At 37.0% G+C, this 16,676-nt stretch overlaps 1 protein-coding gene across 2 annotated transcripts in view; it reads left to right on the plus strand.

The window, feature by feature from the left end:
• Positions 1–3,568: 3,568 nt before the first annotated feature.
• The window catches only part of DACH1 (dachshund family transcription factor 1), a 444,409-nt gene continuing 431,301 nt past the window's right edge, over positions 3,569–16,676 (plus strand). For both annotated transcript variants that reach the window (XM_066380790.1, XM_066380791.1), the window contains exon 1: positions 3,569–5,023. In XM_066380790.1, the coding sequence (XP_066236887.1) occupies positions 4,194–5,023 (830 nt within the window). In that variant the 5' untranslated portion in view covers positions 3,569–4,193. The remainder of the gene's footprint in view (positions 5,024–16,676) is intronic.

A 16,676-nucleotide genomic window follows, 5' to 3' on the forward strand; every position in this document is an offset into this window, starting at 1 on the left:
GTTTCATTTAGCGATGCTATAAAAGAGGATATTCAAAGCTTTCAGGAAATTTTGAGATATTTGCAAAACACATTCAAATATGTATTGCCAGTTACTCAATTATTTTAGGTTCTGTATTCTAGGAAATACTCATTTTCAGTATCTTTCTTTCAAATAACTGTATCAATTGCTATGTTGAAAGTGAAGATTTAAAGACATGATTTATCCTGACTTTGTCAATATTTGTATCTTTCTGACAATCTTCTGCTTTGCAGTTATTTACCACAATTATAATGCAGCATGAATAAACCTAAAAATGACTATTGATTACAGAGAAAGCTTTGTGAAATCATTTAGTCAGTTTCCCCACTTGAGAAATCATTGAATAAAATAGGTCAATAGATAAGGATGAAAAGGACGTAATACAGTGCTATGCCTCCTTGGTTATAAAAAGGTCAAAAACAAATCCCCATAGAATTCTTGATTTCATACTCATAAAATAAAATGATACTTACCAAATCCCAACTATACGTCCACCTTTCTACATATTTATTCTTCTTTTTTAAAACCAAAGGTTTTGAAAGTATATGTTTATGTTTCCCTGTTTCAATAGAAGCATTTCCTTGTCACTGCCCCTTTTAACCAAATAGGATGCCCTCATCTTCCGACTAAAAGTGCCTCTTGTCATCCCAGGTATTCACCGGGACTTTAGCTGCCAAAGCTACTCTATTTTCTTACTGTCTCCTGCAACCTTACAGCTCTTCTTAAAACTGCATTTCATACTGCACTGAACTCTGCATCCTGGGCCGATTTCTGTTAAGTAATAGATGGTGAGACCTGAGACTACTCTATTAGTTCCCATTCATAGGGATCTTGTCAGGGACAGGGGAGGAGGGGAAAGAGGAGGGGAGGGGCCAGAAGGGGGCAGAGGGAGGGAAGAAAATACCTTCCCTGAACTGGTACAAGCTCAGCTTCAAAGGATATCCTAGGAAAGAAATTAAAGACTTCTTAATTAGTGCAGCAATTAAGCTTTCTTGGTAGCATTTTAATCAGCACAGGCCCTATCAAAGGACAAACAGAACGATTTGCAGGTCTTTGAATTTTAAACAGTCTTATTGATTTCAGCACAATACGTCTTCACAAAACACAGGGAGAATTTTCTAATATCAGTTACAGTACTTTGAATTTTGCTTATGCAAATTGAGTGCAGGTTGGAGAAGATGAGATGGAGGGAGAGGACCTCAAACAACCAGAGATGTAAAACAATAAACAAACAAGACAAAAGCTTTGAAAGCTAAAGATGCAATGGAAAGGGTGAGAAATATGAAATCTGTGGAGCTGATTTATCTGTTGTTAAATACTGTTTGCCTTAATCACTGGTAACATTTCTAAAATGAAAAAAAAGAAAGAAAGAAATCTTTAAAAAATTGCACGGTTTTCCTTTCCTATGTATTTTCATTTGCATTATATGTTTTTTTCTAATCCTATTGTTTGATCAAAGGAGTGAATGATAATTCCTAGAAACGGTTTAGAGAGCAGAGGTAAGTTGGGAGGAAGCTCGCATTCAGGTGGGGGCAAACGCCCAAAGCCCTGCTTTTGAGTAGAGCACGTGCTGGGAAGCGCAGGTTCCCTGCAGAAAATTGGGAGTTTGCTTCCAAGCAGAGTGGGACTATGATTTGGTCAGCTCCCATTACTTCCTATCTGTGGCTTCTGAACGTGGCAGGTATTGGATGATGGACTGTTTAAGGAAATGGGAGAAATGAGAAAGGAAAGGGCAGATTTGGGGCACCTAATTCCATTTTTTTTTCCATTTGAATTTAAAATAAAGAAACTGTAGTTTAACAGCTTTGAAACTATATCAAAGTTTATTAAGTTGTGCATCCAATTCTAAAAGAAAATCTGTTTTTCAGGACTTAATATCTTCTTTGTCTTCTCCATTCATTAACATAGTAGTTTGGCATTTTTTAAAGGTAATATTTTCTAAAACATGCATAAACACTTAAAGACGTGTTTTCATGTATGTGATATGTAGCCAATCATTATTTTAAAATAAGAACAGATATAAGGCATGCAAAGTTAAACTATTTCTGAACATTTTAAAATACATTAGCCAAATAACTATATATTAAATAATTTTTTAAAATAACTGGGCCAATTTTGTAAACTTTAGCTATCTTTACAGAACTTTATCTAGTTTTTGGCATCAATCAATTTTCTGAATTCTTATGACCCAGGAAAGACTCCTGAAATAGCTACTACACACCAAAAAGTTTAGCATAAACTTAGAGAAATTAGTCAATAGTGTCATATTTCTTTGTGGCTGTTCCCCGTATCTTTTGACATTCAAATTCAAAGAGTTTAAAAAATTGAAATGATAAAAAGGAATGGCGTAAATTCAATGCCAAAATGGCAAAAATTTCCTTATGATATTTCTCAATACTGTGAACCTGGTGCTAACAGTTTATTTTTTAACTTGTCAAATGCTAAAGCATTGTTTCTATCTTGTGAAGTTAGTGAACATGTGTAGACAGGTTTAGAGTTAAATTATTTAGGACTCCCTGAGATATAAACAGAGAACAGACTTGACCTATGCGCAAATCATATGCTGGTCAAAACCCTTTGAATAAATTCTTGCATGCAACAAGTTAGAAAAGGGAAGAAAAGGAGAGAGAAAAGTAAGGAGGGAGAGTCAGTCTAAATTCAGCCTAATGTTGTTTTTAAGTACAGCTACTACTCTTTCTGTTTTCCAAGTCAAGTAGGGAGCTTTGTTTTGTTCTTTTCATTATTTACAAACACACTTTTACTGGCAAACTGAAAAAAGACTTTCCCAAGTATGAAAAAAAAAAAAGTCAACATTAGCAAGTACCCTTGGGATATAAGGACGTGAAGAAGTTGATTACTGTGCAAGACAGGTAAGAAAAATCAGTTTTATAAATCTTCAGGGGTGCCTGATGTCTTCTAATTCTGTAGGTATAATAAGCATTTTGACCTCCCTTTGGGGCAAAAGTGAATTTATCCTGAGCGAGCGACATCAGAGCAAGCCTTTCTTTCTTCCTACAATCTATTAGGTAATAAGGAGTTGAATACAGAGAGTTCCATTACTCTTAAGCGATTTCAGACTGACTTTTTACCCACAACTTGAAGACTGTCCTCGAATTTTCACTATCTTTATGCAAATAAATAACTTAATAGATAAGAACAATCAGATGCATCAGACATACCCTTTGCTTACATGTGAATTTTCCTTAAGATAATTTCTTAGTAACTATAAAAGAGAGGGGATGTGTTTTCATTTACATCTCATTACAAAAAAAAACGAGCAATCCTTGAAGGACAGCTTGAAGCGCTCCGGCTCTTCTTAAGTTGGCAGGCAGTTGCTTAGTAGGTTTTGGAAAACAATACGAGTCGTCGCGGACGAAATGGAATATTAGACATACAATCTAACGGTAGTGGAAGAGAAGTAGACGATCCCTTCTCCTTTTCCGATCGCCACTTGGGTATCTCCGGCTTTTCTTCTCTGTCCCTCCCAGAGTTTCTTCCCCAATCCGCCCCCCCCCCCCCGCCCCTTCCTCCTCCTCTTTCCGCTCCCTCGCTTTCCCTCTGTGCTTCGCGCTCCCGGAGCCTCTGCTCCGAGTTCCTGGTTGGATAATTTGGGTTAATACTAGTGAGTGAGGTTTTTGCGGCTTCAAAGGGTATTTCAAGTTTCCGGAGCTCCTCCCCTCTGCACCGTGTGACAACAACAACCCGTCCAGCCGGCAGCCTGCACTTTTCAGCTCATTTTCTCTCTGTCATTCCCCTCTCAATCTTTGATCAATGTACTTGCCAGGGAGAACCCAAGTCCTTCAAACCTCCTCCTTTTCACCTTCATCCTCAACTTTGTGCTAGCGCGGGACCCACACGACAGCAGCCGACCCTCCCCGCCGCCCCCGCCCCCGGCCAGCCCCCCGGTCCCAGCCCCCGGAGAGGACTCGCGTTTCGACTTGCGGGACACTTTTGTGCGTTTCTCTCCAGAGCGCCTCGCGCGCTCGCCCCTCCTGCGCTCGCTCTTTCTTGCCCTCGCCTCCTCTTCTCCCCTTTCCCTCGTTCTCTCCCGGAGTTGTTGTTGTTGCTGCTGCCCTCGAGCTCCTTCTCCCCGTCTTCCCCGTGCCCTCCCTGGGGTGTGTGGCAACTTTCCCCTCCGCTTCTGCTCCTCGCGTCCCCCCGTCTATGTGACCATGGCCGTGCCGGCGGCTTTGATCCCTCCGACCCAGCTGGTCCCCCCTCAGCCCCCGGTCTCCACCTCTGCTTCCTCCTCCGGCACCACCACCTCCACCTCCTCGGCGACCTCGTCTCCAGCTCCGTCCATCGGGCCCCCGGCGTCCTCAGGGCCAACTCTGTTCCGGCCGGAGTCCATCGCCACGGCGGCGGCGGCGGCCACAGTCACCTCCACCGGCGGCAGCGGCAGCGCAGGCGGCGGTGGCAACGCCGGCAACGGAGGCGGCGGCGGCGGCAGCTGCAACCCCAGCCTGGCGACCGCGGGCGGCGGCGGCGGCGGCATCAGCGCCGGCGGCGGCGGCGGCGCCTCCAGCACCCCCATCACCGCGAGCACCGGCAGCGGCTGCAGCAGTAGCAGCAGCAGCAGCAGCAGCAGCAGTAGCAGCAGCAGCAGCAGCAGTAGCAGCAGCAGCAGTAGCAGCAACAGCAGCTGCGGCCCCCTCCCCGGGAAACCCGTGTACTCGACCCCGTCCCCAGTGGAAAACACCCCCCAGAATAATGAGTGCAAAATGGTGGATCTGAGGGGGGCCAAAGTGGCTTCCTTCACGGTGGAGGGCTGCGAGCTGATCTGCCTGCCCCAGGCTTTCGACCTGTTCCTGAAGCACTTGGTGGGGGGCTTGCACACGGTCTACACCAAGCTGAAGCGGCTGGAGATCACGCCGGTGGTGTGCAATGTGGAGCAGGTTCGCATCCTGAGGGGACTGGGCGCCATCCAGCCCGGAGTGAACCGCTGCAAACTCATCTCCAGGAAGGACTTCGAGACCCTCTACAATGACTGCACCAACGCCAGGTAAAGAGCGGGGGGCAGCCTCCGCCGCCCGGGGTCCTTTCCCCTCCGACTCCTCGCCCTTCCCTCGCTTCCCTCCCGGCGCCGCTCGCTCCGCGCGCCCGCGAGCCGCGCGCCCCAGTGAGCGCGGCCCTCGGCTCCCCGTCCTCGGGGCTGGCCGGCGGATCCGACCTCTGAGAAGTAGCCATCTCACCCGACCCAGACCTCGTTCTTCCGGCACGGTCCGCTCCTTTCGCGCCTGCCCGCAGGGGCTGGGCTGCTGGGGGACCCGGGAACCCCAACCCCCGGGGTGAGGGGGCGGGAAGGAGGAGAACCGTGCCTTTCCAGGTGTCACCGCCCCTCCCCTGGCTGCGCCGGCGTCTGGGGTCTCTTCTCAGCGCGGCCGCCCGAGTGTGCGCTCCCCTCGGACCGGGTTCCCCCGCGAGCGAGCGGGGCACCGGAGGGGCTGGCCGGGGGGCAGAGGGAGGTCGTGACCCTGCCAGGCAGGGTTTGGGATGCTGGAAGTTAGGGAAGCGGGAGGTAGTCTAGGCAGTGGGCTACTTCTAGGTCGGGAGGGGAGCGACCTTAGAGGCCCAGCGGCCTGGGGCAATCCTAAGGGACCCGAAGCGAGTTCAGCCCCAAAACCCTGAGGGGAAGCCCGCCGAGGGGAGGGGTCTGTGTGTGCGCGCACGTGTGCCTGTGTGCGTGTGCAAAGTAGATAAAGGAGTTCGCTGCCCCGGGGCAGAATCGAGGGGACCGGCGGGTTTTCTTCTGCAGGGGGAGGTGGTCGGGCGCCTGTGACTCTGGGAAGCTGAATTGGAGACAAGGGGAAGGAAGACCACACAGCTCCCTCCCTCGATTGCGTTCTCTCTACCTCCACACACTGTTCTTTCTTTGCCTATCTTTCCTTTCCTTTTCCTTCTTTATTTGTTTTTTTCCGTTTCTTTTCTTTTTTAGTTTAAGGTTAGTAGCTCACGCAATGAGCAGGTGCAGGTTTTGCACTAGGAGGCTCTTTGGATCTCAGTACAGGAGCCCGTGCGGTGGCTTCTCCATCCCGGCAAAGCGCGCGAACCCTGAAGGCCGCAGGACCGGGAGCCCAGCCAGACCAGTTTTATGCTAATGAACTTTCACTGGGGGAGGACCTACCGAGAGGGGGCGGGAGTGGGGTAACTTGTCAGTTTCGGGGTAGAAGTAGTCGTGTCACCCGCTTTCCCAGTTCTGCTTTGTCCCCACCGTTCGCTGGAAAGTTCAGTTGTCGGGAGAAAGCGAGTAGGGAAAGTTGTAGACCAGAAGCGGGCGCGTGAGAACTCCCCGTGAAATTTGCGCGGAGACTTCCATACCCTCCCAATCGTTGAAAGACCCGGAGAAAGAGTGGAGTTTTACTCTGTCAGGGTGGGTGCCCCTAGTAGAGCTAGGGAAACTGAGGTGGGAAAGAAAAGGGGATAGGACACGACCAGAAGGAAACCGAAGCGAAAAAGCTTTAATTATTTCTTCCTTGGTAGATCACCCTAGGCTAGTGCCCCTGGAAAGCTGTAAAACGAAAAGACCAACTCCAACTCAACAAATGTCCCATCCTGACCTAGCCAGAAACTTCTCGTGTTTATTTGCCATTATTTGCATGGGGTAAGAGTGTGTGTCTGTATTTTGGATCTTCATTTCTACTATTTCAGGATGAATGCTCAGAACGCGCGTGTGTGCGTGTACGCACGCGTGTCCAAGAGTATGGACAGGTGGCAGTAAAGATTGAGGGGAAATCTTGATCACTAAACGCCATTTACTGAGATAATTGGAACCCTTGGACGTACAGAAGATAACATATTTGCTAAAAATACTTTTCTTTAGATCTATTCGAATCAGGGCAGAAAATTGTTACGGAGTTTTTTATAAAGAATGCTAGTTGAAATTTGAAGCCTGTTCAGATATGATTGTTATAAAATTGTCAATCTATCTACCCAGTAAACTGTGAAGTGCTACTGTTTTTCTCTTCAGGAATCAAACCGCTCTCTCTGAAATCCTCTTTGTGTGTTTCTTAAAGCATGCACTATACTAGATAACTAATGGCCATTTCACATCACACACACACACACACACACACACACACACAAATTGCTAGAGAAAACTTCTCTCAATGACTGTAGCGTTATAATCAATGTAAAGCAGATAACGTTACATCTCTTACAATTATTTCCTTGTTTATTTTTCTGAAATTTTTGCTTAGACTTTGAAATTGAAGTCCTATCCATATGATTAGAGAATATTCTTAAAGTTATTGGCAAAATTTCTTATCCCCCCTGCCCGGGATTAACAGTTGCTCTTTAGACTTCAAACTTAGAGCCAAAATAAGTTAAACCCAATAAAATTGTTTATCTCTTCAAAAATATAACACCAATATTCTAATTATATTTCAGTCACCTGGTCGTTGCAATTACATGTTACTCTAAAACTCTATTTTAGGTTATTTTTAAGTTATACATGGTAAGTCTGTTGATTTACTATTGCATTTTGATCTATAAGCACAAGAGTTGCTCAAAACCTATTACATGCAAAAACAGCAGCCGTTAACCTTCAAAGATGTGTAATTGCAGATATCTACCTGGGTTTTCCTAACTCTGCCAGTGACTAAGAAAATAGAAAACTTATAATTGAACCTTCTTTCACCACAATATACAGTTTGCAGTGTATGCATTGTTATTTCACATGATAATTACAAGTGTTATTGTCTTATTCGTTAACTTTAAAAGCAATACCTAAAATACTTTTCATTTTGAATTTTAAAAATTTAAATTACTTTTATTCATTCAAGTCCAGTTTATGCCTTTGCTATTCAAATCTTTATTCACTTAGATATATTGATTTCTTTCATTCTGGTTTCCTTCACCTCTGGCTATTTAAGGGACTAAAGAAACAGCTCATGCAGAAGATAAGAGAAACTGTGCAAAAAAATAAAGCAAACTATATACAACAATATATACTTAGTGTATAAGAAACATCTAATCTTAACACTTTCAGCTTTTTATAGAACATATATCTAAATTATGTGTCTTGATAGCATTTAGATACCAGGGAATCTGAGGGACCCGAAAGATGTTAAAGGAAAATGACGTTCAAAAACTTGCTCAAAGTGGCCCAGTAAGTTAATAACAACCCTTAGAGTGGGTTTAATTTGCTTGGGGCTATTGCATCAGTGTACTCTCTATAAAAACTAGAATAAATATTGAAGCCTTCTGTCATTACCACGAGGAGATGAAACAGAGACTATCACCTGCTTGATGGTAAAGCTAAAAGTAAGGGTCTCAAAACATGAGAGAAAATGGAAGGAAATATATTTAAAAGTTGTCAAATGACCAAGTCTGACCTTGATCAGCTTCCTTCAATTATTATTTTTAAACTAAACATTAGTTGCATGAACTTGGCTGTTGCAACAGAGGTCACTTAATTAACTGGTAGCCATTAAACAACAACAAAAAAAGAAAAGTAATTATGTACATGGTCAAGTTTCTTATGAGTCAAGTCTCTTGTTTGTAGATTTGGGTTAATATGCAATTTTCTGTGAATTCGGGTAATCAGAAGTGACTCTTTTATTTTAAATAACGTACTTATTTTTTGCATACTGCCAGAAGATGATTTTGTGTCAGGATTTCTCAGACCAAATTGTGATTTGGGTACTATGTAGCCCTAGATTTGTGGAGTTTTTAACTTGAATAGCTTACAGACATTTTATATGCATATACATATATTCACAAACAGTATTCCTTTGTCTTAAAAGTTAATATCATCCATAGATAGCAAATAGAAAGACTTTGCAAGTCTTTTTTGTTTAGTAGTAATATGTGGATGAAATTTTCGTATACTAAGTATAAAATATTTTCCAATTCTTGGCTCTAATTGTTTTTAATCAGGAGTTTTAATAAAGATGGCACACAGAACCAGTCTATATTTATTTAACATTTCCCCCGTTTCTTGCTTTTCAGTGGCACACACTTCACAAACTTATGCATCTACATAGAAAGTTTCAACACAAATATAGATTTACTTCTAACAGATAATTATACTTGGCACAGAGAAATAAAAAAAATACTTTAAATGAAGAGAGACTATGCTTTTGAAGTTTTTGTATTGCAGTCGATTAATGACTCCTATAAAGTCTAATGTTTATTTTTATAGCATTTCAAAAAGAATATGGCATAATTAGGAGACTGAGGCCTAAATATAAAAGTTTTAGTTTGGTCCCACCACTTATTTCTGTCTACATTAAAATTTTAGTAAATTATAATTTAATAACTAATGTATAAATAAAGTCTAAGAACATTATAACCTAGACATTACCTTTTTCAGTCAAATTATATTGCAAAATACAAAATCTTCAAAATGAGTTATTTGGATAATATCTTTCAAACCTTTTTTTTTTGGAGTTAATCTAATAATATTATATAGTCATTATTGTGAAAAGTGCTTACTGAAGATGGTTTACTTTCTGAACTCCACAGATTATTAGTTAATGCTCTAAGACACTTGATTTGATTTGCACATATGATATTTTATTTTGTGAAGCTGCAAATATTTATGAATAATAAATTGCTGGACAAGCTTTCCTTTTTAAGAATGCCCCTGCAAAAATATTTTTGCACTTGTATTTAATACACAATTTTTAACTCAATTTTATTTCTAAATCTGCTGTTATTTTTTGCTTAATCTACTACACTTCACAGAGTTGAATATAAACTGTTGAGACCACTATTAGCCAGTCTGTTTTTGCCTCACTACTTCCCCCAACCTCCTGAGACGTGACACCCAATATTGATTAAAGTCTTGGCTGGATTTGAGCATAAATCACTGTTCTCTTTGCTGATTTACCATGTGTGATTCACCAGCATATGAAAACATAATATGCTTTATTTTTAATTTTATATTTTGTTTTAGTAGTGTAAGTACCATTTATAAATTAGCTTAATGTGGAACCAAGTAGTTGTTGTTTTAGTAACAATTTGTGTTTTGACTATCAATTAGTATTATTTTATCTTTCCAAGTTGTTCTACTAAATTGTTTCATACAATTGCCTTTGTTAATCAAGTAAAATAATCATTTAAATTGTATTATATTAGCAACACAGAGCATGTATTGCAAAGTGTAGTAAGAAATGAAACTCTCACAGGTTGTTAACTGTCTCCCTTTGAATCTTTGAAGAAATTTATTTGAAGTATGCCTTCTAAATAGGTACAGATGAGTCTTCTAGATTCACAGAACATTTTGATTTTAAGTTTTTTGTTAGATGGTCCTCTAAAAAAGTTAAATGTTGCCTGAAATTTACCTTCCAAGGATTTCATTTTCAGTGTTCCCCACCACCACCACCACCACCAAAAAAAAAAAAAGAAAGAAAAGAAAGAAAAAAAAAGCTACATCAATTTTCTTACCCACAGAATAGCAGGAGATGTAAAAAAATGTTATTAAGTATTTGGGTATTTAAGTAAATAATTAAGATAAAGTTTTATTATTTAAAGTTTAAACTGTTATAAGAACAGAATGACATTAGCAAGTGCCAACATGTGCCATTCTCTTAACTACTGAGTTATTGAATTGTGATTGGCTGGTTACTTATATACATACATGCATATATACATATATATTCTTTCCTAAGTGCTTCAGTGTAAAAACTCTAGCTAAAATACATTAAAACATATTTAAGACTTGGAGACTGCATTAAGGAACCTCTGTTCTATTATATTTGTAATTTTCAATAAATTATTTTAAATAAAGAAAACCCTTAATTAAAAGTCCACCTAATAGGGGTCAGATAAGTGTAATATCAAAGGCTCCGATCTGCAGAGACACTTCTCAGGAATAGCAGAGGCTCTGTGAACCTACATTGTGCGTTAATTCCTTTACTTTCCTTCTTCTCAGTTTGTCAGAAAATTTCCAGACAAAAGTAGTTTTTTGCTACAGTAGCTTCTTTTAAAGTAACTTTAAATTACTGATATTTACTTTGTAGTATGTGTCACAGTATAGAAATGCTTTTATTAGAATAGTGTAAATAGTTCACCAAATTATTTCTTTGGAAAATAAGAACACCGGAGATGGTATATTTATGTTTGGCTTAGTAATTAGTTATTATTAGATTAACTGGTGGATCACTTTATTCTGATGCATTTATTTACTTTGAGAAGGTTCTGAGAATCTTTTAAGAGTGTCCATTACAGTTGATGATTCACTTAATATTAAAATGTGCAAATGACTATGAACAGTATTTTCTATGGTATAAATTAGTCAACTAGGCCATTAGTCAATGAAAGCTTTTCTTTTAAAAAAATTAATGATAGAATTAAATTTAGTGGAATAAAATAACAGATAAAGGTCATATAATATAGAATATAATCATGAATAGGGAATGACCCATATCACCACTGCCACTTAGTCCAAAGTCAGGGAGATTGAACCAAGTACATTTTACATTTCTTTTGTGTCCTGATTTGGATTTACTTTATGAAGTAAGAAGATTCTAATTCATTCAGTAAAAAATTTATATGTAGATTTTCTAAATTGAATGTTGAATTGACTGCCTTGGCTGGGTGGCTCAGTTTGTTAAAGCGTCATTCCCATACATTGTAGGTTCCATCTTAGTGATGGCACATGCAAGAATCAACCAATGAATGCATAGGTGGAACAATAAATCAGTATCTTTCTCTCAAATCAATTAAAAACAAAAAACAAAATAAAAAGAAATGGTCAATGACTTGTTAAAGGTATGGTCCGTTGCTTTCTGAGTCAAATTATGTTGGATTTGATCCAAGATATCAGGCTGGGATTCTTTTGCACATTTGAATGTACGTGATTTGAGTGAAAGTTGTCAAAGACAACTTGATAAACTGGAATCCTCATTATGTCATTATTTAATTGGACTTACATTTTTGTTTTTATAAGTTTATTGAAGTGTCTAAAAACTTTACAGCACAACCACATACTGAATAGCTAGTTTTGTGTTTTGTTTTTTTTTAGTTTTAGAGAATAATGAAAAGACAAAAAGCTTAACTGAATCATTAAAACATATTATTATGTAAGATGAATACTATACCTGGAAGATATTATGTATTTCTAGGGGGGGAGTCAAAATACTTTACTGTGATTTGAAGAGTATAAATTTAATTTAACTATAAATAAACATAGAATAATCCTACAGTGGATCATGAGGGAAAGTAACATGTTTGACAGAAAATTGAATGTGCTTTTCAAGCATGATTTTTACAAAGCAATATTGAAATAGACAACAAAATAGATTAGATACTTTTAGTAACTTTGAAGAATTTAAGAATGTCTTTGTTTTCCTAAAATAACTGAATGAAGAAGTAAACAAAATATTAAATAACGACAGTAACATCTTTGAATTGGTATGGTATCAAATGTTTCTAAAAAATTAGATTACTCTTTTAGTCACAACAAGAAAATGGGACCTTTTTTCAAAGACAAACAAAACATATTATTAAAGAAAGAATACTAGTTGAAAAGGATTTATTTGATGGAAACACATAGAAACACTTGCAGTAAATACCTGCTTATTCAATTAACAAATACTAGTTATTTGTTAAGTAAAGATAATGAAAAAAAATCTCTAGAATATATTAAATATTTGATTCACATATCAAAATGATGAGTTATTTTGTTAAAATCTTAAAATGATTATATTATGGAATTTTATTAATAGCAACAGTGAAATGCTGTCTTATTCAGTCTCACATTTCAAAGACATTTTGTTTATGCACGAACAATGTGAATCTCTGAATGTATAACAAATCTTTGAGCCCTTCACAGTTCTGCTAAAATATACTGATATATTCAACAGATTTAACTTATATTTTATATTTAAAATATATGATTTTTATTTAGCTTAATTTTTAGAAATGATACTTATTTCTTAAGTTAGGCAGTTTTTAGTTTCATAGTTCCTTTGTATTTTAAATTAATAACTTGGAGCACTTTTAATTGTCATATATTTTATACTATGATGGATATTCTTCTGTGTGCAACAAGTATAAAATCTTCATCATTATTTTAGAGTCCTTTGTGGTGGCTATTTTTGTTTATATTGACCTTTCCGTTTGTAGTCTATGTATGTATGCTGAAATAATTACATCTTTGTTAGAAAAATCGTTATCTATGTATGTGTATATGTATACACACACACACACACAGAGGCTTATAGGACACAGGACAGGTTGTAGTAAAGTAACCTACCAATAAAGTTGGTTTTAATTTTGCTTTCTATAAGGCATTGAAATGTAAATTTTACATAAATCAGATTCTGATGGGCAGAATGACAATGTAAAATACATTTAAAATTAATTTTATGGTGAAAAATAATTTAAACTTAAATGTTTTAAAATATAACACAATGTTACAAGCTTAGTAGGACAGTGGTGTAAAACTTTTCTTAATTTTCCTAGACCTTTATTTTTCTAACTAAAGTGTATTTTTATTTCTCTATGAAGAATACTTACATCTGAAAATTATTTTTATTTATGTGAAATAGATATTAAACCCTTAGAAACTAGAATCTGTACATTATTGAATGACATTTAATGTACTTGATGTCATTGCTCCATTTCTTTCAGTGGATTATTTCATCGCTACTTGCACTTTAGAGCAAGCATATTATTTAAAATCAGTGGATAAATGATAGGAAAACAATTTTATAACCTAAAAAGAAAATGATAGCTCTTCTAAAAGCTTTGCCATCAATGAGCTGAGCTAGGAATGAGGTCAGTGGGTTAATCTGCAGGTCTACATAAGGAGATGTGTATCACCACTTCTTGTAGTAGACTGTAATTGTCTTTGAAAACACCTGGTACAGGTCCAGTTAAATTGAAATCAATTACTTTCTCAATCATTTCATGGCATTTGTCAAGTCATTACATCATTGGTAAAAGTGCAAGCATGTATGCATTTTTTTTTTTTTTGCAAAGTAGAAAGAAGCTTATAAAACAGTAACTACTTAAAAGTTTCAGCCTCATTTAAAGCTTGTGGAATAAAAATCTTGTATATAATAAATGTGAAATATTTGGTAAGAATTTCATCTTTGCATTTAGACAAGTAAAAAGAAGCAAATTTCACATTACTTTTTGCATCATGGGCTATGCATACATTTTATAAGAAAAAAATAAGTAGCTAAACATGGCTTCAAAATATTTCATGCCTTGTGAGCTCTGATACTTTTATTCTTATCCTCAAAGAACCCTCTGACAAGTGCACATTATAATCAAAGATGAATATATGTCTGCTATCTACTGATTTTTTTTTCTTCAAACCATTGACAGTACATGCAGATTTGAACTTGTAGCCAGGAAGAGTGCTTCCATGCTTCAAATTGCCAAAAGACCCCCAGGGATAGAAACTTGACCTGCTTTTATGAAACCATAGAATTACATTTATACAAGTTACCCCATGGGAAAGGAATGAACTGATCCCAATTCAAACCTTAATATTGGAACCTTCTGGGTCAAATTTGATTTTTCTTTCTGTTAACACACATTTGGCTACTAAATTTCACAAGTAGATATTCTTAGGAAATTTTAAAAAAATACTATTCATGAATAACACTTCACAGTTAAACCCGAGTGCCATCAAAATTTTGCAGCTCTACAGGTTTTTACATGTTATTAAGATGTTACTTTTTTTTAAAAAAACTATCTTTTAAATATACATCCTAGATGTAAAGAGTTTAAATATAAACCTGTTTAATTGCATGTGAAAACATTGAATTTGTACTTTTTAAAATTTAATTTCTGTCCCTTGAAGAATCAGCCCAAATACAGGAAGAAACTTTTTTTAAAGGCATTGTTCCTGTGATAACATTATAGAATAAGGATTTTTATATGAATATATTTAACTTTTATTATTTTTAAACATTTTAAATTGTTATATTTCTTATTTTATTTTTAGTTAGACCACCTGAAGGGGTTTTCATATAGTTTCTTTTACCCTTAATATGTAGTAACAAGTGAAAGTGGTGATTATTGATAATTTGGATACAGAAAAGCTATTTTTATTTTAGTTGGATTCACTTTAGTTATGTGAACTGGCTTATGTTGAAAACTGAAATTAATCACATCTTCAAAATAAAGAGGAATTTATGTATATAATAGTTTGCTTAATTTCTGGACTATCAAAATGCTTTATCATATATACATGAATGAATAAGTAATATAAATGGGTTCAGTTATAATATCTTTCTGTGTATAACTGAAGGAATTAAATGACCACTACTGGTTATAGAATCTACTTCTCTATATATAATGACTTGCTTTCAATCTTCTCTATACAAAAACATATTATAAATGGTAAAGCAACACAAATGAATACATACCGCCACTAAAATATATGCTGTTACAGTTCTGATGGCTAACTAATTCCATGATTGGATTCTGGAACCTAGGTTAGCAAATTCTTTTCCCAATTAAAAAATTAAAAGAATATCAAAAACCTTTCACTTCTTTTATCACTTTACATGGATAAAACCATCTGGATAATTGGTTATTTTCCTACAAAGACTTAACATAAAAATTCCTAATAAGGTTGGTTATAATAAATCAATTCTTGAAGTAGAGCATTGACATTTTCAAAGGAAGATTTACTTCTGTTCTTACTATCATAAGTAATCATCATGAAGGAGAAAACATTTAGAGTTTTAAACATGTGTTTATTTTTTTATTGTCTATCATGTGGCAAAACCAACGACAACAACTTTCTTTTACTTTAAGCTAATATATTTCTAACTTGCTTTGACACTGGTTTTGTTAATGAAGTTCAAAAATTAAATCAATTATTTGGATTTTATCTAAGTCACTTTGATGCCATATTTATAAAATACCAATATCTGATTAAATATTTCTTTTAATTTGAAAGTTTGCTTCAACTATTGCTCTGCATTTTCTCTGTGATGGAAAAAGGAAAGGAGTTAGGTCACATGACTCAATCACATTATGCCCTTCTTAAAAAGACTAGTTCAGGGAAGGCAACCTATTTTGGCTTTTGTAATGGTGATAGTATGAAGTTTCTGTGACCTTTTTTGCTTTCCAGTGGCACTCTGCAGCTCTGTTTCTAATAATGATTGACGGAATATACCTCATAAACTGAAAAAGAAAAAAATTACCTTAAAAAAATCTTGCTCTAAAATGCATGAAAGGAGAGATGGAACTTTTGTATTTGAGATGATTTTGTAAAAGTAGAATAATTTTTAATATTGCACAGAGTTCTACATTGTACTTAAAATAAGAAGCCTTCAGACATCAAACTAATTTCATCTTCTTAATATCTTTATCATCTAAATTATCTTCAGAATAATTCTCTTTCTTTTTTTGCAGAAACTCTAGTGAAATTATGCATGAAATATAAACACTTTATCTTAAAATTTTCCTATAAACATTTAGTCTAAAAGAGAACAAACTGGATTTTTGATCTGTTGATATTTAGGTGAATCTCCCAAATTCAACAGTGTAAAAACATAATTTATTTTTTCTTAAGGCATTTTATTTCAAGTTTAGGAAATAAAATTAAAATGAAGTAAACGTCTTTACTCTTTCTTTTAGGGTGTGGGTTAAATAAGAGCCCATGACAGGGATGCTGTTTGTTTTTCACAAAAGTTGTTTGTGATTTCAGGTACTCTTGGGAAATCTCTTGATCAGATTCACAT

The sequence above is a fragment of the Saccopteryx leptura genome, chromosome 4 (genome assembly GCF_036850995.1).
Source record: "Saccopteryx leptura isolate mSacLep1 chromosome 4, mSacLep1_pri_phased_curated, whole genome shotgun sequence".
Lineage (NCBI taxonomy): Eukaryota > Metazoa > Chordata > Mammalia > Chiroptera > Emballonuridae > Saccopteryx > Saccopteryx leptura.